A 21,062-nucleotide genomic window follows, 5' to 3' on the forward strand; every position below is an offset into this window, starting at 1 on the left:
GTAACCTACGTTAACTGGTAACCAATTCAACTTATTCAGCATCTCACATACTCTAGTTCTGTATGAGCAGTTGAGCACTATACGAGCAGCTTTGTTTTGAGCTACCTGTAGCTTATTACGATTATTTTCTGATGTGTTGGACCATATGACTTAATTACCTAACCCTTTATATCAAAGTAATAGTCCGACATATACGTGAACTTATATTTTAATACATAGGTTGAATATATAAATGAGCTTAATATCAATAGTTTTTGAAAGACAATGGAAAGCTTTTTCAGACAGTCTATATTTTAGACCTGTTATATATTTTATTTCAGACACCATCAGGACCCTTGTGGCTCTTTGGTGACCCCAGTGGCGGATGTATGTAACAGCAGCAGACTGAATGAAGAGGAAATGCTCTATCGTTTACATTAATCGCCACGACACGATCTGGGGTAAGACGTAATTCAAACTTTGCTTTATTCTTATGAAGGATTCAAGCTAGGCCTACAGTAGCGTACTTAGACAGGAATGCTGCTCACACTACACTTGCATATTCAAGCAGGCAATTACTTCCGTGTGATTGTTCATCATTTCGGGCCATTAGGCGACATTAAATTATTAACGCACTGTCGGTGGTTGGTCATCAGAATGATCAGAGGACTTGTACAGCATATTATCGGTTTGATTTACATCACTACAGCATTTTTTGTTCACTGACCCGAGTATTTTTGATAAACAATAATGTATCATAAACCATAGTTGAAATGCTGAAAAGTTGCATTTATGCTGAGGTGTTTTAGGCACACTGTTTTCATGTGAAATCAATAGGCTTTTCTGAGGGTAAGGTAGGCCTTAGGCCATCATATATTTAGTAAGATAACTACATACTGAGGAGTACCCTCGCAGGATGGGGTTGTGCGTGTGGGACATTAGATTTGGACTTGTGTTCTTCTCCAACTGAGCGCTCCTTTCAGTAGCCTGTGTTTCCACATCAGCAGATGTTGAAAATCAATATATGAAGTAAGGAAATGTGTTACTGTATTTCCACAAATTATAGCCTTTTGATAATCCTGGTCCTTATAACAATAGCTAGGGTACCGAAAGGTATTCCCAGCCCAACGCGGGAATGGCCCCGTGTTTCTCGAGACACGGACCGCCCCGCGACATGGACTGAATCCGAGTCATCTCGGATTCACAAAAGCCGTTTATGTGGGATTGTATGCCCCCTGCGGTCGAGGTTGTGCGTAGCACTTAAATGTGCACCAGTTCTTATTGACACTGACGGTTTTGATTTAACTATAAACACAAAACGTATTTGCATGCCATGGAAATACCTAATATGAATAAATAAACCATACAATAACAATAGGTATCCTAGGATACTCTGTGATTACCTAATACTAAACTAAAAAAATGCAGTGAGTGATGTAGTACAAAGCAGGCGCGTTGTTAGACCTGGGCATTCGAGGCTATAGCCCGGATCTTTTGGGAATAGCCCCGGATCGCTTTTTCCATTGTAAAAAATAGTATTTTAAAGGAGAACATATTAAAAAGCATAAAATATTTAAACAATCTGAAAAGAAGCGCTTAAATCAAGTTAAGGGATTTTAACAAAGTTCCAAGCTAATATGAATATTTTATAATTGGAATGGAGTCTCTAGGCGAAAAATTGAGGAAGGCGATAAGTCCGAAAGTTTGTAGAGAATAATAAAGAAAGAAAGAAAGAAAGAAAGAAAGAAAGAAAGAAAGAAAGAAAGAAAGAAAGAAAGAAACTTGAAGGAGAAATCCGGTGTAAAATGGATCTGGGATATGTTTGGTATGATAACGAGTTGGAATGTTCATTTTGGGAGCAAAAAAGCGCATATAGACGCAATTTTAAAGGAGAAATCCGGTCTAAAATGATTCTGGGATATTTTTAATATGATAACGAGTTGGGATGTTCTTTTTTGGAGCAAAAAAGCGCATGTAGACGTATTCTTAAGTTTCCTGTTTTTAGCCGATTCTACCAAAACGCTATAAACTTGGAACGATGTGTGTTATGGTAATAACTGAATCGCTAATTTAAACCACTTAAAAGGCTATAAGTAGCCTGACACTTTTGTAGTAGTATAATAAGGGTCTTAACATATAAAACGAGGCATTGATAACTTTGTAAGTGTACCACGCCCCCAGGAGCAGTGTATACTTCCGCAATCCACGAGTGCTCAGCGGCCAAGCTTGGTATTGCAGCTGTTTTTGCGGGCTGTGGACTGGTCCCTCAATTCATGGAGGTCCGGATGTAGATATCGCCGTTCACTCCAATACAAGTGGGGAACAGTGTGTCGCCGCAAAAAATGTCTGGATATTAATCAAAGGCTCATAGTTATCTTTATACCATGTACTAATAAAATGTAAGTTTTCTCTTTTCAAAACGCCTCCTCAAGCGTTTTATTAGCCATTGTTTGCAGGAGAAGGAGGGGTGGTCAGCTGAAAGGAGTCGTAGTGAAACAAATGTTGTTTCGGCCTGGCATCCGAGAGGGCTCAGTGCATGGCTCCGTTAACTTCTCGCGTTAGTCTCGAGTGGTAATTATGATTTTGTTCTAAAATACAAAAATTAAATTTATATACAAGGCGTTTTTCTTTATTAGGTCAAAAGGGGCAAACTAATCTAAAAGAATAATATAAGTAATAATTGTTACACAATAATTGTTGCCCAGATGGCAGGAGGAGTGTAATTTAAAGATCTAATATAGAGAATCATCGGGAGGGTTAGTAACTTATACTTCCATGGTCGGTAAACAATGAGACTATGCTCGCTCAGACCTCTCGCTTATGATGCTACAATGCTAATAATGCTAGAAAACGAGAGTATTTCTGCATCCAGCACATCATGCACTAGGGCGTGCCTTGAGACCTCTATGATGCGGAACCAAATCTCTCCTTGATGTTGCCCTGCGCCATTGAGCAGTTTTCATAGGAATGTATTGGCGGCCATGTTTTAGTCCGCTGTCTTTTCTTTAATAGGTCTATGAAGTGTACAGATTCTTTCATAAAAAGGACATTTTAGGCTATGTTTACATGATGACGGTCTGAACAGAAGACGCAAAAGTGGAGTCGCGTCTTCACTTTTTATTCCGCGTTCAGACGAGCGTTTTCGGGAGGAAATCTGCGTGCATACGGTGACACAAAAGTGTGGAATTCGATTGGGTATGCATGTCAGGTGGCTAGGTGGTGCTGTGATCACACAACACCGCCATGTCTGAGCGTATGCGTAGAATCTTCCTTCTTCTCTTATCTGCGCCGCGAAAACCAAAACATAATTACAGATCCTTCTCTGTTCAGTAATACTATCTGTACATATCCTGTACATTTCGTGGAAAGACTCCAGTAAGTTTATTAGAGCTGCCAGAGCAGCTTGACGGTCCGACGTATGGAAATAATCCAACATGTTTGTTTATTTCCCTGTACTGGGGCATGTATGTGACGTAAATGCGTACGCGACGTGAGCAGATCTGAGCAGAGTTTTGCGTCTTGGCAGCGTAGACGGAAACGCTACGGCGAAGCGTATTCAAGTTTTCCACTCTGGAGGGTGGTTTCAGATTTTTGCATTTTTAAGCCCCAAAAACGCTGTCACCTTCTAAACGAAAGGCACTTCCGATAAAATATTTTGTCGTTTTTACCAGAAAGCGTCCTCGTGTATACGGGGCCTTATACACACAATACAATACCATCAGTAGTTCACCCGTTGAAGCCATCTTGCCTTTAAGACTCGATAGGTAGATTGGTGAACACAGAGCTTGTGACATCCGTCAACAACACGCAAGCTCTGTGTTCGCCAATCTACTTATCGAGTCTTAAAGACAATGGCGTCGACGGATGAACTACTGATGGCATTGTGTGCATAGAATTTCCTATTTAATAAACAATCTGTACACTTATAAAGTTATTAATACCTCGTTTTATATTTTAAGACCCTTATTATACCACCAAAGAAGGTTTTTATTTTTATTTTTTATTTAGCACTTTAGTCAACTGTTGTTGTTCTTTTAAATGTGCTTTTCAAATAAATTAACATTTACATTGTAAGTGGTTTCAAATAGCGATTTAGATTTTACCATGAGACATGCCCCTATTGTTCCAAGTTTATAGCGTTTTGGTAGAATCAGCTAAAAACAGCCAACTTAAGAAAGCGTCCATATGCGCTTTTTTGCTCCCAAACGAACATTCCAACTCGTTATCTTACTAAACATATCTCAGATCCATTTTACACCAGATTTCTCCTTTAAGAAGAACAATTGAATGTTTTTCAATCAGCCCCACCACATCCAGGGCAGTCCTCAGAACCAGGCCCTGTCCTTGGGCTCGGCCGCCCACCACCAGTCCTCAGTCCTGCTTTGGGATCACTTGCTCCAGAGCAGGGCCACGGCCTTGCTTGAGGAAGGAGATAGGTCCCACAGTTTGTAGGGAATAAGAAAGGAAGGAAGGAAGGAAAGAAAGAAAGAAAGAAAGAAAGAAAGAAAGAAACTTAAGAAGAACAATAGTTGAGTGCAGCCTAATTAGCCAACTCTTACAAGCTCAGCTTGCATGACTGAAACTGTTTCAACATTGAGTATTTACAGAGATATGAGCAATTATATTTGTGCCAAAAATATTATACAAACAGGGGCTAGGGCAAGGGCTATGAATCTTCAACAGTCAAAGAAAAGTACAATATATTTGCAACATTAATTATAAGAGTGTGAAGTCCACATCATAGCAGAAAAGGTTCTAGAATTACTGTCAGAGCAGCATTAGCGTCCGTCAGGCCAGAGAAACAATGTCAAGCAGAGCAGACTATGAAGCACTTGAGTGGCGTATGGTCACCCAGTCTTTAGGTCACCTTTGTGCAGATGAGAGGTTCATCTCATGCTTAAAGCTCACTTTTCCCACGCTGCCTCTTTAATCCCAAAAGTGCTGCATCAAGAAGGTTGTAATGCATTGTGGATGAAACTTCATTTCTTAACAACTTTCAATTCAGTGCCTACATATGCAGGAGCAAAGCAACAAAGACAAGAAATCAGATTCACCTGAATGCAGAGACCATTAATTACACACACACTGCTGAATATGCTGAATACTGAATACTGCTGAATGCCAATCAGCCCCACCACATCCAGGGCGGTCCTCAGAACCGCCCTGGATGTGGTGGGGCTGATTGAACCGCCCACCACCAGAGCACTCCAGAGCAGGGCCACGGCCTTGCTTGAGGAAGAAGATAGGTCCCACAGTTTGTAGAGAATAATAAAGAAAGAAATAAAGAATAAAACTTAAGAAGAATAGTTGAGCGCTGCATGCAGCACTCACCTAATAAAAAATTAACTGTTGTTTGATTGTCGTCCCTAATGAACATTTCTGTCATCAGGTAATGGCTACCAGTCACTCTCGTCTACCCTGCACTTTTATTAAGATACTTGAAGACAACTTCTATTTTGAAGGTAATTTTTTTTCAAACTGAAAGAGGTTTAGATTTCATAGGTCTACACACCCTCTTTGTTCAGTGACAGTGACACTAATCAATCTTGCTTTGTCTCATCCCTGGCCTGTGCTGAGAAGTTCAGAACGATGAACTAGGTAATGTGTTTAATGTGTTCAAATTTCATTATTTGTCTGCAGATACTCTCGATTTAAATGGCCCAGGCCATACCATTGACAATGAGTATGTGTGGAAGCTATACATTTGCATTAATGTTGATCTTTCATACAGATTTGCAGAGTGATTGCTTTCAAAAATCCCCAACATCCTCTGTGCATTGGCTCCGAGTCCAAGACAACCTCCTTCTCTCAATTGATGGAGAACAGTTGTACTTTGTGGATTTAACCGAGAAGCAGCAAGTAGGATCTGGTAAGGTACACTGTTACCAGTACTTAGTGAGTCTGGTGGTAGTGCTTACGTACTCCTTATCATATATATTAAACAAACACTAATCAATAAGAAGTACATGGTCTGACAGATGGAATAACGTGCGCTTCTTCTTCCTTTCAGACTGTCAGTTCATCGTTCAAGCGTTCAACGAGACCCCGGATTCCCCCCCCCACTCTGAGCAAAGAGGAAGGGCCGTCACCCTGGCTGTTATGGAGAAGAGAAAGTACAAGGTGGTGTCCTGTCGGGAGGGCAGCCAAGACATCAAGGTGCAGATCATGGTGAGGGACTGCTCTGATGGCTGAGGTCTGTGTGAGGTCAGAGGGACTGCTCTGAGGACCAGAGGGACTGCTCTGAGGACCAGAGGGACTGCTCTGAGGTCTGTGTGAGGCCAGAGGGACTGCTCTGAGGTCTGTGGATGAAGGCTGTTTCAACATGGAGAAGCTCCACCATCCAATATAATGATACAGTGACATATATTGGATTGACACTAATCAGGAAGAAATGTGTCGCACAGATGTACTTTCAATTTCTTCACTGCACCCACACATTAGGAAGCCAACTCTTTGGATATGCACTCACCTGGCTATGTCTGAGTTAGTTTCTCATAAAACCTTTGCTAGATAATACTGTAACATGATTATGTATGTGGGTCGGCTTAGCTCAGGAGGTAGAGCTGTTGTCTTGATACCAAAAGGTTGCTAGTTCAATCCTCAGCTCCTCCTAGCTGAGTGGAAGTGTCCCTGAGCAAGACACCTAACCCGAGCTGGCTGTCGCTTTTTAGGTTGACTTTGCCGTCAATGTGTGTATTGACCGATGTAAGTCGCTTTGGATAAAAGCGTCTGCTAAATGCCGTAATTGTAAAATGTGTATGTAATAATCCTTATTCTACTGCAGGATAAACTTCCAGAAATAATCAAAGACGATGACTGCTGGTCCTTGTTCTACATGAAGAACTGTTGCCGGACCAGTGACCACTACCTGTTCGTGTCCGCTGCCAAGCCGAATTTCGCCCTGGGCTTCGAACAGGAAGGGAACCCCTCAATCTGCAAACTAGTGTTGCGTGAATATATCGATGAGGTGGACGAGGGCTGCCGCATTGAATTGCCTCCTTGTCAGTAAATACAAATACATATCAATAGAGGATAAATATGAAGTGTGATTTGTTGCCCAGAATTCCTTGTACACTTTGCCATCGATGAGCACCTGATACTGGTTTTTGCCTCACCTGCTAATTCAGGGTTTATACAGAAATTCTTAAATTGGATTTACTACCTATTAGTGTAAATTCATGTCGATTATAGCGGACTACACCACCTCTTCTATTCCGCATGGAATTATATTCCGATCAGAGAATTGTATTCCGATTGAGCCGTATATATGATCATTTTTTATTCCGATTGAGCTGTTCTTCCACTTCTAATCGGATCAGAAGTGTCCATGTAAACGCGGCTGTCTACCGGTCACACCGGTCTCACGGTAACGTCAAAATCCATACCGTAGCGCAAATTCACACCAGTGTACTTTCTATAGAGGGATTATCAGTCTACGTCACTCCCCGCTCTACGAGCATGTCATATGCAGAAAGAGACGAGAGCGACAAGAGCCGCAATCATGTCTTGTTGTGCGGTTGGTTGCAAAAACCGTTTTAATAAGACTGATTATCCCATTTATTCTACTTCTTGCTTGCCCACATAATAAAACAATTCAAATACTTTACTAATTATGCTTTTCCTTATTCGTATTGCATGCTTATTAAATGTATACTCTGTTTGAGTTTATCTCCCTCAAAAAGTAGTCCTTTAATTACGATCGATCAAACATGTTTTGACACCTCGAAGGTCATTATCCCAGCTATACCATGGTCACTTGCCAAAGAAAAGGAATTAAGATCATCCATTTATATTTTCATGCGTTTTACAATCCAAATATAGTTTTTCACATAAATAGGACGGACCGTAGCTACGACTTGGCAGCGGGAGGTATTTTAGTCAGCTGAGCTATGAGACAGAGAGCCAACTATGGATTGTGCATATTTATAATTCGAAATTCGTCCCAGCCTTTATACCACATATACTATAGGGTCTATAGCATATAACCGCGTTTTCTGATTACAGTTTAATGTATCAGTAAGCTGACAACATTGCTAATTAACACCGCAACTGCAAATTAACCACACGGAGATAACCATGGCAACCGGTCAAACAAATGTTCTTTTTGCGATCATTCTTTAAAGATCGATTCCTCCAGGTCCGAAAATATCCATTTCCCCATTATTGTCTTTCAAATGACTTCGAACTAACAGACGCGAACTCGCGAAGTGGGTATAACTAAGCCAGCCGGGTATATCCAGTTTGTTTTAGCGCACGCACCACGTGACATCATTGTTATCGCTCAGGTCCTACTCACAACATAAAAATAAATCCAAGCAAGTTTTAGTAATTTTAGGAGATAGGCCTGCACGTAAATTACACCAATTAAAAAACTCACAGGCCTTGTTGGAAATTTAATACCTCGTCAGATGACGTTTATTACTTTTTAATGGCCTTAATTTGGGCTAATTTCATTTACTACCTTTTATTACCTTTAACCCCGCGGAAACCCTGTAATTGGTGCCAGCGACTCCACTGACAGATCAGTCCAGATGTGCTTCTTCTTGCCTTGTGCCACAGCGCCACGCCTCCATATGCATGGCAGGCGGTCAAGGCTTGGGAAGGCAATGCTCATCATTTGCCTTTGCTTGATTCCTTGCTCCAATGTCCTGTTGATGGCCTATACTACCCATCCACATAAACAAGCTGTGCTGTAACCCAGTAGCCAAAATGTACTTATATTGATGGCAAACACCAAGCAGGCCGATAAGAATAGAAATAGTTCAGGATTCATTTCATGTTTCAATAAAGGTGAACATCTTCTAGATGGAACTTTAATCAAGTGAGACGTGAACAAGGTGGTACAGGGCAAGTCCCATTAGTGCGTAGGTCTGAAAGGACAGACCCAAGTAAACATGACAGTTTACCTCCATGCAACCTAATTAGCCAACTCTTGCAAGCTCAGCTTGCATGACTTAAAGTGTTCCAACATCGTAGAATTTACAGAGATATGAGAAATTATATTTGTGCCAAAAATGTTGTACACACATTAAGGGCTATGAATCTTCAACAGTCAAAGAAAAGTACAATATTATTTATTTCATTTGCGACATTAATTATAAGAGAGTGTGAAGTCCACATCATAGCAGAAAAGGTTCTAGAATTACTGTCAGAGCAGCATTTAGCATACGTCAGGCCAGAGAAACAATGTCAAGCAGAGCAGACTATGAAGCACTTGAGTGGCGTATGGTCACCCAGTCTTTAGGTCACCTTTGTGCAAATGAGAGGTTAATCTCATGCTTAAAGCTCACTTTTCCCACGCTGGCTCTTTAATCCCAAAAGTGCTGCATCAAGAATGTTGTCTAATGCATTGTGGAGGAAACGTAATTTCTTAACTTTCAATTCAGTGCCTACATATGCAGGAGCAAAGCAACAAAGACAAGAAATCAGAGTCGACTGAATGCAGAGACCATTAATTACACACACACTGAATCGCTTTAGGGTGATGGTCAGAAATGATATATTTATAAACTATTTAAATAAAAAAACCCTTCTTTGAATGTTTTCCAATCAGCCCCACCACATCCAGGGCTGTCCTCAGAACCAGGCCCTGTCCTTGGGCTCGGCCGCCCACCACCAGTCCTCAGTCCTGCTTTGGGATCACTTGCTCCAGAGCAGGGCCACGGCCTTGCAGATGCCCACGTCGTTGTAGTTGAAGTAGCAGAGGCCAGCGAAGGTGACGGTAGACAGGAGGAAGAGCCCCGCGTTAGCCACCTTGATCTTGGTGTCCCCATGGACGTAGTCTGTCAGCACCTGGCCAATGCCCCTGGACCAACAGAAAAATCACTTTACAACGAGATAAGGAAACTAAGTAGCTGGGAGTTTTTAAGTTGACCTACTTCTCACCAACCGTTAAATATGATCAAGGCAAAAACATGTGACTATTAAGTTAAAATATTACACCTCCAATGCATGCAGCAATCAGACCCAGGCGAACAAACATGTTGACTCAAAAGGCGAGTCTTCCTCCACCCACACCAGGTCACAGCAGGTTTCATGTTGAATAAGTAGTTCAACCAGCAATGATGACACATTCAAGGGAGCTGAAAGGCACAGTGGTAACCTTTGAACAAGCTTGTGCCTTAAAATTACTTTACCATAACTGTAGCTGATTTCAATAAAGTAATCAATAAAATCCCATCCTATGTGATCCATCCTATGCATTATAAATTTAATGTCTGGCCAGCTCTGCAGCACCCTCGATAATATGAGGGGTCTCTAGTGTGGGACCCTCCATACTACTGATCCTCAATAGTATGGGAGGGTCCCACACTAGAGACCCCTCCCACTCACTCCAGCTGAGCTAGTTGACGTCACAGTGTGGACAGAACAAGGTTATTGATTATATGTTCTGAGACTAACTGGGCGGGGCTCAATCTTACTGATTGCCTCTCGTTAAAGTCAGCCAGACTCTCGAAGGACAGCACTAGCCAGGAACTCCGTAATACCCAAAGGGTCTTCTGGAATACCACCACCTAATGAGGAATTATCCCCACATGTGACTTGGATTTGGTGGCTGATGCATGCTGATGCCTCTTGCACTTTGCTGGGAGTGATGACTGAGTATTGCGCTGCGACGCTAAGCTAAAGCCACGCATTGGAGAGTTTAGAAGATTAGCAAGAAAATGTGTAATTTCTTGCTTCCACTTTCCACAACCCTGAATGCCACAAATACCTCCACATCAACCCGTGCAATAAGGTCCAGTCTCAGTGAAACAAGACAGCAGATAACCCTGGGACCTGGCTGGACAGCCCCACACACACACATAACGGGACGGCTCCTTCCAACAAAGCCGTACGTGTAACCTAAAGGTTACACCCGTTCAACTCTGGGATTTCTACTATTTAACAACATCTTCAACCCTAACAATTGAGCCCACATCGTCCATCACAAAGTCAGCATGTCATAACATCATAAACATTCAGAGTCTCCCTCACTGACTCTGAGACTCGGTCCACCTCCAGTCAGAGACTCCCTCACTGACTCTGAGACCCTGTCCACCTCCAGTCCGGACTAATGTAATGACTCCTATTCTGGGCTCTCAGAGGTTTGAGGCAGAACTCTGCTGCCCAGGTTCTCTGCTGTACCAAACCCTGACAGCCTCACCCCACAACCCAGTCCTGTCCCTTTAACACACACACACACACACACACACACACACACACACACACACACACACACACACACACACACACACACACACACACACACACACACACACACACACACACACACACCAGTGTCCGTGCAGGGTGAGGGCAGCAGCCAGGGAATAGTCCACCACGGCTCCAGGGTGGAAGTAGCCGGCGGGCAGCAGAGCCAGCAGCCAGAGGCTCACCACACGCTCGCCGGTCCAGTGCAGAGAGGCTGCGGTGGAGCCCGAAGCAGCTGTACAACAGGGGGAGAGGAGGGGAAGGGTGGGTTACCATTTAGAATAAAATGCCTTATAGGAGATAAATAGAGACCACAGATGCAGACAGGGATTCACAGATACTGGTTTGGTTTGACAAAGACTTTGGGTTGACACAAAGACTGTAGTCTTTATGTCAACATGTGTTTTTTGAGCCGCTTGATGGTTTCCGGTCTCTGAGAAAAAGCTCCACTCACTCTGATCACCAACAGTATGGGCATCCGATCATGACAAACCCCCATTGATGAAGACAACATAGAGCATTTGACTTGAAATAAATATGAATGATGCATTTTAGCGTATAGAAGAATTGGTCAGACTTTCACCGTAGAAGAACAGTGAAAAGGCATCTTCTCCACTGATGGAGTCATTTCACCAGCTTGTTTTAGATCCAACGCTCCTAGTTGTACATCCCTCATAAGCTCAACTAGGTCCCCTTACAAATGGTTAGTAGCTTATGAAAGGCCTATTAGAATGTGCTGTAGCCTACCTTGAATCTAGGTAGGCTAAGATCTCTCTGAGAGGATCTAGGTCCTATATCATCTAAGAGACATCATTTGTTAAAAATTGCAAAGTCAGGTTTCAGTTGATTAAATTCAAGAATATCTCCTCCTAGCTGACTGCGCAGTATGAGTCGATTTAGCATTATAATATTTTTTTGACAAAGGCTATTTGGAGGATCATTGATAGTTGACTTTAGGCATCTCATCTTGCCATGCCGGTCTGCAAATTGCCTCTTATTAGATACATGTTCTTTGTTGTCTTGCCTTGTAAATCATTCCTGTCCAATGTTCAAGTATCTGCACCTTTAAAAATTCCTGTATGTCTCACCATATGGCTAATGAAGTGTCGTTTCTCGTGGTTTTTCATATTTGATTTGTGATGTCATCTTTTATTAAGTTGAACTTGCACATAGAAATTATATTGACAAGAGCAGAAGGTGAATTATACAAGTTAATAATAGCAAGTTCACTTCACCATTAATTTGCTTTCCCTAAAAAACGAATAAACGTTTACCAAACGAAACAAGTATTGCAGGTGCAAAGATACACACAATCATACATTTTCCCCATCCTTAGTTCCAAGCGCTACAAGTTCAGGAAACAAAGGCCTTTCCTTCCCAAATCCGGAGCCTCATTTAGGCAGCGCTTACATGATGACGGTCTGAACAGAAGACGCAAAAGTGGCGTTGCGTCTTCACTTTTTATTCCGCGTTAAGACAAGCGTTTGTGAGGAAATCTGCGTGCATACGGTGATGCAAAAGTGTGTGGAATTCGATTGGGTATGCATGCCAGGAGGCTAGGTGGCGTTGTGCTACACTATCACACAACACCACCATGTGTGGTGTCGCGTACGCGACGTGAGCAGAGTTTTGCGTCTTGGCAGTGTAGACGGAAACGCTACGGCGGAGCGTCTGGAGGTTGGTTTCAGATTTTTGCGTTTTTGAGCCCCAAAAACGCCGTCACCGTCTAAACGAAAGGCACTTCCGATAAAATATTTTGTTGTTTTTACCTGCAAGCGTCCTCATGTAAACGTTGCCTTAGTTTGTTTACATTTTCACTGGCTAGCCATCATGTGTCAGCATTTTCTCCACATGTAGTGCTGTCTGCTGAGATGTTGACAAACTGAAATGGTGAGTAGAGGCTAGGGCTGCTCGATTATGGAAAAAATAATTTGGTCAATATTGAAGTCACGATTATTCAAACGATTATTTTTGAGTTTGAAAACATGTGTTTATTCAGCATGTCTATCCCACACTTTGTAACTGAGAACTTTGAATTTTCGCCTTAAAAATGTACACAAAATGGTCAAAAAGACAATGTTCAAATCTAAAATAATGTACATATATGTATCCAGCAAAAAAAAAGAATAGAAAAATCGATTATATTCGTGTTTTGATCGTTTGACACTAAAATCGAGCCCAGGGCTAGAAAGAGAAAGAACCCTCACAGACAGTCTGCAACATTGAGTCTCCATTCTGCTGCAGGCAGGAAATGTACAGAAAATGTACATTTTCTCTGCCCTTAAAACGGTGACACACACCAGGTGTGAGTGTTATTGGCCGTGTGAGTGTTAGGGATGGGGATCGAAACCCGGTTCTATCAAGGACCCGGTTCCACTTTTTTCAAAACCCGAAAATCATTAACGTTTGGGCTTATCGATACCACTATCGAGTACCGCCGTCCATTTATTATTTTTTTTGTCCCGTAGGTCCTGTTACGTAATGTTGTGTCCCTCGAGTCCCCTCACGGCATTTACATCAAATCAATCCAATCACTGCAGCGTGTCCACCAATGTTTTTGAATGGAATTGTAAGCAAACAGGTATTACAAGTAAAACGAGTGAAGTCTGGCAGTTAACTTTGCTCGTGAGGATGGCTGAACGGGCGAAAAGGGCAAAAATAATTTATTGTAAAGGGGGGAACACAACCTCAATGGCCAAGTGCATTAGCATTGTGCATCAAATAAAGGCCAAATGCAGTACCTTAAACCAGGGGCATAGGAATGAGTTTAACATTGGGGGGGACACATATCGGAAACCTGACAGATACGGTATAATTTTTAGGTGGGACAAATGCACCTGTCTCCGATATTGGAGGGGACACGTCCCCTCCGTCCCCCCCGGTTCCTACGCCCTTGCCTTTAACTGTCTCCGAGTTGAAATGACTCCTGTCTCCTCCTTCTCCTGTTGCACCACAGACGGGCCCGTCTTAATCATCCACTCAAAGTACGAAAGGTAGTCGCACGCACAGACATTGTCGCTAGTCCCGTCAGTTAAAAATAGTAATCCAATTGTGAAATCTTTGTTGTAATCAGCAGCACAAAAGCTAGTTATCTTAAAAAGTAAATAAAGTTTCAGATGTGCTGCGTGATTATGTGTTGAGGTTGGCTCAGTAAAACGACTGTTAGGTTATCATGATGCGTTCGAATGTAACATAGAGAAACAGTAAATTGAGTTTTTTGTGAGAAACATGAGTAATACTGTATTACTCATGTTTCTGTATTACTAATTTCTACTAATACATTTGTAAATGTAAAGGAAAACACATTTTGAATGGCAGTAATGAACTGATAAATATCAAATCAATTCTTTAATTGCACGCTCAATCATCCAGTTTTTTAGAATAGGAAGCGGTGACAAGACGCTGTGTTGCGCTTTCAAAATAAAATAAACTATTTTTCTCCCCCCGGTATAATTTTTACGTGGGACAAATGCGCCTGTCTCCAATATTGGAGGGGACACGTCCCCTCCGTGCCCCCCGGTTCCTAGGCCCTTGGATAGTGTTATCGATAAAGACTCAGATCGTTAAGGAGTATCGAAAATGGTATCAATATCAATAAATATTAATGATCCCCATTTCTAGTGAGTGTGCGTGTCCACCTAGATGTATGGCGGATAGATGAGCAACGTTTGCTGAAGTCCGCTGGGTAGGCTAGTGGACTGATCTATCCAGCACACACCTAGGTGGACACGCCCACTTGTGATGTCAGAAGAGTTCGATTTCAAAACGGCTTGTAACGGCTAATCACACACACACCTAGTGGTATAATATGTCACCTTTAAAATGCAGTCTGACAGATGTGTGTTCCTGAAGTTAGACTCTGAAATTTAAACTACTCAGCGGCGTGCTTCCTTTCAAGCCCAGCCTACTGGACCAGCCAAAGTTCAAAACCCAGCCATCAATAATCGTCAGCGATAATGTTACCTTGACTTTTTGTCAGGGAGAGGAGGGAGGTAAATATGAATCCTTCCCTGCAACGTTTCTATGCAATCTTAAACATTGTATGGTTTGTAAAAAAAAAAAAAACATAAAACGGCCCAAATAAGTCAACCAAACTGAAGTCTAAAAGCTTTATATTCACTGAAAAGCAAGAACTTTGCATCGCTTAAATAACCCTAGAGATGTTTCCCTACTGGTAGGTGTTCATTTAGGAATGCGACGCCAAGAAAAATGAGATTTCACTAAAAGGGAACACATGTTGACCAATTTAATACCGACCTACCAAATAAGTTTTGTTTGCTGTTCATTTTCCTTTTGCAGCAAAGCTGCATAGACCGCAGAGATCCACAGGTTTTTCAAACTTGGATTCTGATAGGAAAACGGTCGTTGACTGTACTCACCATCAAGGTTCTGTGATGCATGAATTCTTGCCGACAGAAGGTAAGGGCTCTCTTGGTCCTTGAGTGGGAGGGCCAGGGGCCTGCCCAGCAGGGTGCTGCGGTAGAAGAGGGCTGAGGACAGAGCATAGGAGGCACTCAACAGGGTAATGCCTTTCCTCAAAGCTCAGAGGACGCCACCATCACACACTTCAATCCCTGAGCAACATGAGCATTATGTTATGCCTTATACTACAATGAGCTTTATGTAATTCCTTACACAACAATAAGCATTATGTTATGTCTCCCTTAAGGATTCATCGAGCCAGCTCATCTCAATACGAACTAACGCTAGACCTCATAGTGAGGAGGTTCATATAACAGAGGAACATCCCTGAAACAGCCTGCTGGTCCTAACACCTTCATAACATGCACACCAAATGAGACATAGATTGACTCGTAACGAGGCACGGTGTTTTAAATAACTTCCTCTTTTAAACAAGTACAGAAGCCATCGGTCGTCAGCTCGTGCCCATGAAGCCAATAAACACATCAAACTAAATAAGACTTACGTTTTACTCCTCTGTGGCAGACAGAACTCAACCTGAAAACAGCCGCCATGACGATCAGTCAATCAAGGTCAGCGCACTGAACCGGAAGTAGTGGTCACCGTCCCGGGATTCAGGACGTAACGTTACACTGCTTGCTTTTATAATAGCATAAACGCACATAATTAGGGTGATCGAATCCGATCAATCACAGTTGAGCTTGAAAACGTAAATATATAAATAATATAGAAATTTACAAAGGAGAATTTACAGTTCGCTGAATGTTGACAGTTGAGATATGTTCGTAGATCCGCGTAGTTCACTGCGAGTACTTCCGGTCCACAAGGTCGTCCGCTAACACCCTCACCGTTGGAGTGTCTTGATACTGGGAACCTAAATTACTTCACATACAGACCGGACACCTCCACACGATGGACAGCTACGATCACAACTCATCGGAGAAGGCAGAGGCGGCGGAGCTGCAGCGTATGATCGCCATCGAGCAGCAGAAAGCCCAGTTTCAGGCTCAGGTAAACCCACCTCCATCTTTAACTGGGCTAGCCGCATGTAGTAAAACCGCCTCCGTCTTTAAACAGCCAAGATTATGATGCTCAAACAAAACACAATTAAAAAAACTAAAGGGGTAGAAATGAGCCAAACAGATTGCAGCTTTAAGGTTGCCGCATTATAAAGCGATTGCAATGTGTCTTGACCCTTTTTTGAAGGAAGACGTCGTGAATTGCTGTCCATTCTAAATAACGGGGCTGTTCATTGTTATTAATGGCGCTGTTCATTATTATTAATGGTGCTCTTCATTGTTATTAATTGTGCTGTTCGCATTGGTTGAAGGTGCACAACTTCACAGACGTCTGCTGGGACAAGTGTATAGACAGCCCCGGCTCGAAGCTGGACAGCCGGACGGAGACATGCCTGGTGAACTGTGTTGAGCGCTTCATCGACACCACTCTGACCATCACCAACCGCTTCACACAGATGGTTCAGAAGGTGGCTCATTGAGCATGCCAAGGACGCAATCTCTTTCTGTTAATTCAAGAGGAAAGGGTGTCTAGGAGCCTGTAATGGGATGGAAAGCTGGACAGGCACTCAATATGCCTGGAACCTCGGAGAAGATGATGTGGATCATATCTCCCGATGGAAAGAAGAGTCCCCCAAGCTGTGCATTGTTTAATGTGTCTTTATGTTGTACATTCTGCTGACATTTTACCTCAAACCTAGAACTGTCAAAGTGTATAATCCCCTTGTATTCCCTATGTATTAAGGCCTTTATTAAACATTAACACTGATTACCACCCAGGGTTTTTTCTCCTGTCAGCCATGTTACAATATACACCACATTACCAAACTGATCCACTGCTGTACCGACCACACCTTCTATCTCCCCTCACAGGAGCTGAGTAGACATTTAGGTTCTCCTCTTTACCATAAATACATTGAAATGCTCCACGTGAAACAGAATTATTAACTTCTGGGTAACTCAATTAAATGAACAATTAATATTTAATGGGGACAGGATTGTAAAGTGGTGGAGCTCCAGGTTCTGAATCCAAAAATGTTGTAGCCGTTAGCCCGGTAGTTAAAGAGTTTGTTGGTTGATGTTGTGCGCAGCCCTGAGGGCAGACTTCATGGCGGTCTCGATCCAGCCGTGGGGGACGGCCGTGTGCTCGCCTGCGAAGTGCACGCGCCCCTCGCTCTGGAAGAGCTCAGCGGCGTAGTCCACCTGCTGGTAAGGCGTGTACAGGGCGAAGGCCCCCAGGCTGTAGGGGTCTAGGCCCCACTTCTTCACCAGACCCCCGGTCCACAGCCGCCGGATGTCCTCCCCGTGGATCCTCACCAGGTCGTCCAGAACCAGCGCCATCACCTCCGCCTCGCCCACGCCCTGGAACAGGGTGGAGTCGTCGGAGCAGGTGTAGGACGCCAGCAGGGCGCCGGCGGCCGTGCCGGGGAAGCCGTGGCTGGGGTAGTAGATGAAGCGGGAGGGCCGGTCGGTCACGCTCTTCCCACCCCGGATGCCCTCCGACTCCCAGAAGCGACGGCTGAAGCTGAGCACCACCTTGGTGGAGCTGGTGTAGTGCACCGAGCGCAGCGCCTCCATCTTGTGGGAGGAGAGCGGGGGCAGGAAGTCGATGAAGAGAGCGGCCTTGGCTGTGGCGGTCACCAGCACGTAGTCCGTAGCCAGGCTGGCCAGGGCGGAGCCGTCCTGGTACGACACCGTCACGCTGCCCCCAGCCGATTGGTCGATGAGCTTGACCTTGGCGTTGAGGTGAAGGGTGGCGTTCAACAGCTGGTAGAAGGTATTGGGGAGGTTGTCAAAACCATTGGCCACTTCATAGTACCTGAAGGACAGACCATTTCACAACAATTTAGATTTAGATTTGTGTTAGCAACTGCAATGACAAAACCGGACTATGCTAATGGCCTAACTGATTCCTAAAGGACATCCCCCTGGGAGTAAGGAGCTTCATGAGCAGCCCACCATGCCTCCATCTACACAGAGTATAGTGAATAGTTCAAGGATTTGCCACTTTTACTCATTTATCCAGTAAGACTAATTTGGTTACATTATATTCTCCTCTCTCATCCGATAAAGCAAGCTAATGTAAGCTGTGAGCTGCATTTGCCCTAATCTGGGGAATTTTATACAATGCTTATAGATACCGACTATTCCACGTATGGTTTGATCATGTAGCAGCATTCCCTGTGTTCTTGTCTTCTCCCTTACTCAACGTCGTCGTTGATGTCGGCCTGAACAAATAGCATCTCCGTCAGGGATGCGTAGAAGAGGCTGTTTTCATTCAGGATGTCCCCGATCATCCTCAGGGCACTGCGGCTCAGGTTCCCCTCCTTCACCAGGTACTCCTGGAAGAGGAGTCAAACCAGCCACTCAGGGAAGCATTTTGTTTATGTCACACAATGCTACGATTGTGACCTGAACACTCAGTAAATTAGTACATCATTTGTTCCTTACCTTAACAGAGTAGGAGTCGTACTTGTCAAGCATGGCACTACAGCCCATCGTCTTTAGATCATCCCTCACCTGACAACAATAATGGTTTTAATCCTCTTTAAAAAATAATAATTAATTGGTTACAATTGACCAAATATTGACACTAATTCTGTCATGGCTTAATAGACCTGTTATACCGCGGTCGACTGATCTGGGACGGTAAGTTAAACTATAAGTGATGTCCTTATGTTGCTGTGGTGGACGTACCTTCCTCAGTGCCTGACTGAAGAGCTGGGAGGCAGACTTCCCCCTCTCCTCTCCCGATAGGTTGTAGTTGAGAATATCTGGGAGCTGCTCCACCACGTAGGTTTTCTGCAGGATGCCGTTGACTAGGTAATAGGTATTGATGTCTTCTTGAATGAAGTGGTTCAAGGAGATTGGCAGTTTGGCCACCAAGGAAAGCAGAATTCTGTGGAGCGCATCACATGACTGTAACAACCTGGTACCCATGCCGAGTTATTTTATTTTTCAAAGCCAAAGAATGGGGTTACACCTCAAGATTAATTAGAGACGCTTTGGATTCATGTCACTTGCTGGTAGAACACTTGGGATTCATAATAACTAACGTTATTAGTTAGCAGCAATTAGATGATCCAGTCTGTGCAGAGTGAACTGAGATCAGCACACATTGGTTCGGCTCAGTTATCTGCAGCGTACTTACCTGTGAAAGCTGGGGATCCTCATAGCACCAACCTCTGCATACCACCCCTCTGTTCGGTTTCTAAACGTCTCCACACGTCCACCAATGCGGTTACTGGCTTCCAATATGGTCACCTTATTGCCAGAGGGCCAAAAAGTGAAACCCGTTAAAGATTAAATCTGATGCGGTATAACAGCTGTAAATAAATACTGCAAAGTGCTACAGTAAAAAAATATAATGTTCATGTTCACTATTTTATTACCTTATGTCCAGCGTCTTCCAAAAACTTTGCAGCGGTCAGTCCAGCCATGCCTGCACCAATGATAGCTACGTGATGAGGGGTCTTTGTGGGAGTGAGACCCTTATCCACAATAGCAACAAGCTCACTGTAGTCTGCGTCTTGAAGGCACTCAACCAAAGGGTCCCCAATGCTCCCAGTGATGGCGAAAACAATGGCTCCCACTACAACCAGAGGAACTGCCAAGACAATTCAAACTAGTTATTCAGTTTAACGTGTAAATATTTGTGCCCTGACCAACATCCACTTTTTGTTTATCTTAAGAAGTATATTTTCTCCCAGTACATTCATAATGGTACAAAACAAACTTTACATTTTGTAATTATGCAGCCATATTCACCAAGTCACAATATGTGCAGTGAACATTGTTTTCTATGGAGATATTTCCACAAAGGCAGCAATTCAGCTTAATTGATATTTGTTTTGTAAATACTAACATAGTTTGCAGAGATGGGGAATCATCTTGAGCATGGAGGTCCAGGCCTTCTTTCTGCTATGGACACTGAGACCATCTGTAGGAAAGGAAACCTAAGGAGCACATGGTTATGTTTTAACTTGCCCCAGAAAGCAAAGGAAAAAGCAAAGCAAAGGAATATAAAAGCTATTTAGTGGGTTAAAAAGATATTCAACACTTCCTGCCTTCCTTTCATATACAATGCAAAAGTAGGCATTGATGAGTATTACATACAATTATGTTATGTGCAATTATATACCACTGATGTGTATTATATACAACTAGATCATTCATAGAAATAGATGATACTAACATAATAAATAACACTAATGGCGTTTGGTGACAACATGTGTGCCTAAAGATGTTCAACTCACCGCTGGCAGAGGGAACGTCTGGAAAGTGGTCAAAGAGCTGGGCATGCTTCCACTGGTCCCTGCAGGTTCAGGTGGACTGGCCAGCACACATGGTGCATGGGTATAGGAAGGTTTAATGAGTCTCCCCAGGTCCTCTCTGGGAATATGTTCCCACACCAGCTCCAGATGCAACCACTCTGAACAAATTAGATTAGTG

At 43.2% G+C, this 21,062-nt stretch overlaps 4 protein-coding genes across 4 annotated transcripts; 2 read left to right on the forward strand and 2 right to left on the reverse strand.

Moving 5' to 3' along the window:
• The first annotated feature begins 383 nt into the window (after positions 1–383).
• Positions 384–7,590, forward strand: LOC307073608 (interleukin-18-like). Its single transcript, XM_079733506.1, has 6 exons — positions 384–440; positions 5,369–5,441; positions 5,560–5,577; positions 5,711–5,848; positions 5,990–6,147; positions 6,764–7,590. Exons 2-6 carry the CDS (start codon positions 5,372–5,374, stop codon positions 6,986–6,988), a joined length of 609 nt encoding a protein of 202 aa, XP_079589632.1. The 5' UTR covers positions 384–440; positions 5,369–5,371; the 3' UTR covers positions 6,989–7,590.
• Positions 7,591–9,037: 1,447 nt separating this feature from the next.
• Positions 9,038–16,176, reverse strand: sdhdb (succinate dehydrogenase complex, subunit D, integral membrane protein b). The gene is made up of 4 exons (XM_079732698.1): positions 16,100–16,176; positions 15,552–15,662; positions 11,257–11,407; positions 9,038–9,784 (listed from the first exon to the last, which is right to left on the reverse strand). The coding sequence occupies exons 1-4, from the start codon at positions 16,146–16,148 to the stop codon at positions 9,619–9,621; spliced, it is 477 nt and encodes a 158-aa protein (XP_079588824.1). The 5' UTR covers positions 16,149–16,176; the 3' UTR covers positions 9,038–9,618.
• A 247-nt stretch (positions 16,177–16,423) lies between these two features.
• Positions 16,424–17,359, forward strand: timm8b (translocase of inner mitochondrial membrane 8 homolog B (yeast)). Its single transcript, XM_079733578.1, has 2 exons — positions 16,424–16,605; positions 16,925–17,359. Exons 1-2 carry the CDS (start codon positions 16,507–16,509, stop codon positions 17,090–17,092), a joined length of 267 nt encoding a protein of 88 aa, XP_079589704.1. The 5' UTR covers positions 16,424–16,506; the 3' UTR covers positions 17,093–17,359.
• A 310-nt stretch (positions 17,360–17,669) lies between these two features.
• Positions 17,670–20,911, reverse strand: il4i1 (interleukin 4 induced 1; the record flags this gene model as incomplete). Its single annotated transcript, XM_079733389.1, has 8 exons — positions 17,670–18,429; positions 18,816–18,952; positions 19,062–19,130; positions 19,308–19,509; positions 19,762–19,874; positions 20,003–20,217; positions 20,476–20,566; positions 20,867–20,911. The coding sequence occupies 8 exons, from the start codon at positions 20,909–20,911 to the stop codon at positions 17,670–17,672; spliced, it is 1,632 nt and encodes a 543-aa protein (XP_079589515.1).
• Positions 20,912–21,062: the final 151 nt, after the last annotated feature.

This window comes from Pollachius pollachius (assembly GCF_949987615.1).
Source record: "Pollachius pollachius genome assembly, chromosome: 3".
NCBI classification, from domain to species: domain Eukaryota; kingdom Metazoa; phylum Chordata; class Actinopteri; order Gadiformes; family Gadidae; genus Pollachius; species Pollachius pollachius.

What these genes read in the sequence shown, in the direction of transcription:
- LOC307073608 (XM_079733506.1), top strand. Translation starts at nt 5,372, where the DNA reads ATGGCTACCAGTCACTCTCGTCTACCCTGCACTTTTATTAAGATACTT. An exon ending in GAAGCAGCAAGTAGGATCTG is followed by an intron (nt 5,849 to 5,989) that starts GTAAGGTACACT and finishes TCTTCCTTTCAG; the next exon opens with ACTGTCAGTTCATCGTTCAA. An exon ending in ACATCAAGGTGCAGATCATG is followed by an intron (nt 6,148 to 6,763) that starts GTGAGGGACTGC and finishes ATTCTACTGCAG; the next exon opens with GATAAACTTCCAGAAATAAT.
- sdhdb (XM_079732698.1), bottom strand. Translation starts at nt 16,148, where the DNA reads ATGGCGGCTGTTTTCAGGTTGAGTTCTGTCTGCCACAGAGGAGTAAAA. An exon ending in CTGCCACAGAGGAGTAAAAC is followed by an intron (nt 15,663 to 16,099) that starts GTAAGTCTTATT and finishes CTCTGTCCTCAG; the next exon opens with CCCTCTTCTACCGCAGCACC. An exon ending in CTCACCCTGCACGGACACTG is followed by an intron (nt 9,785 to 11,256) that starts GTGTGTGTGTGT and finishes CTGTTGGTCCAG; the next exon opens with GGGCATTGGCCAGGTGCTGA.
- timm8b (XM_079733578.1), top strand. Translation starts at nt 16,507, where the DNA reads ATGGACAGCTACGATCACAACTCATCGGAGAAGGCAGAGGCGGCGGAG. An exon ending in AAGCCCAGTTTCAGGCTCAG is followed by an intron (nt 16,606 to 16,924) that starts GTAAACCCACCT and finishes CATTGGTTGAAG; the next exon opens with GTGCACAACTTCACAGACGT.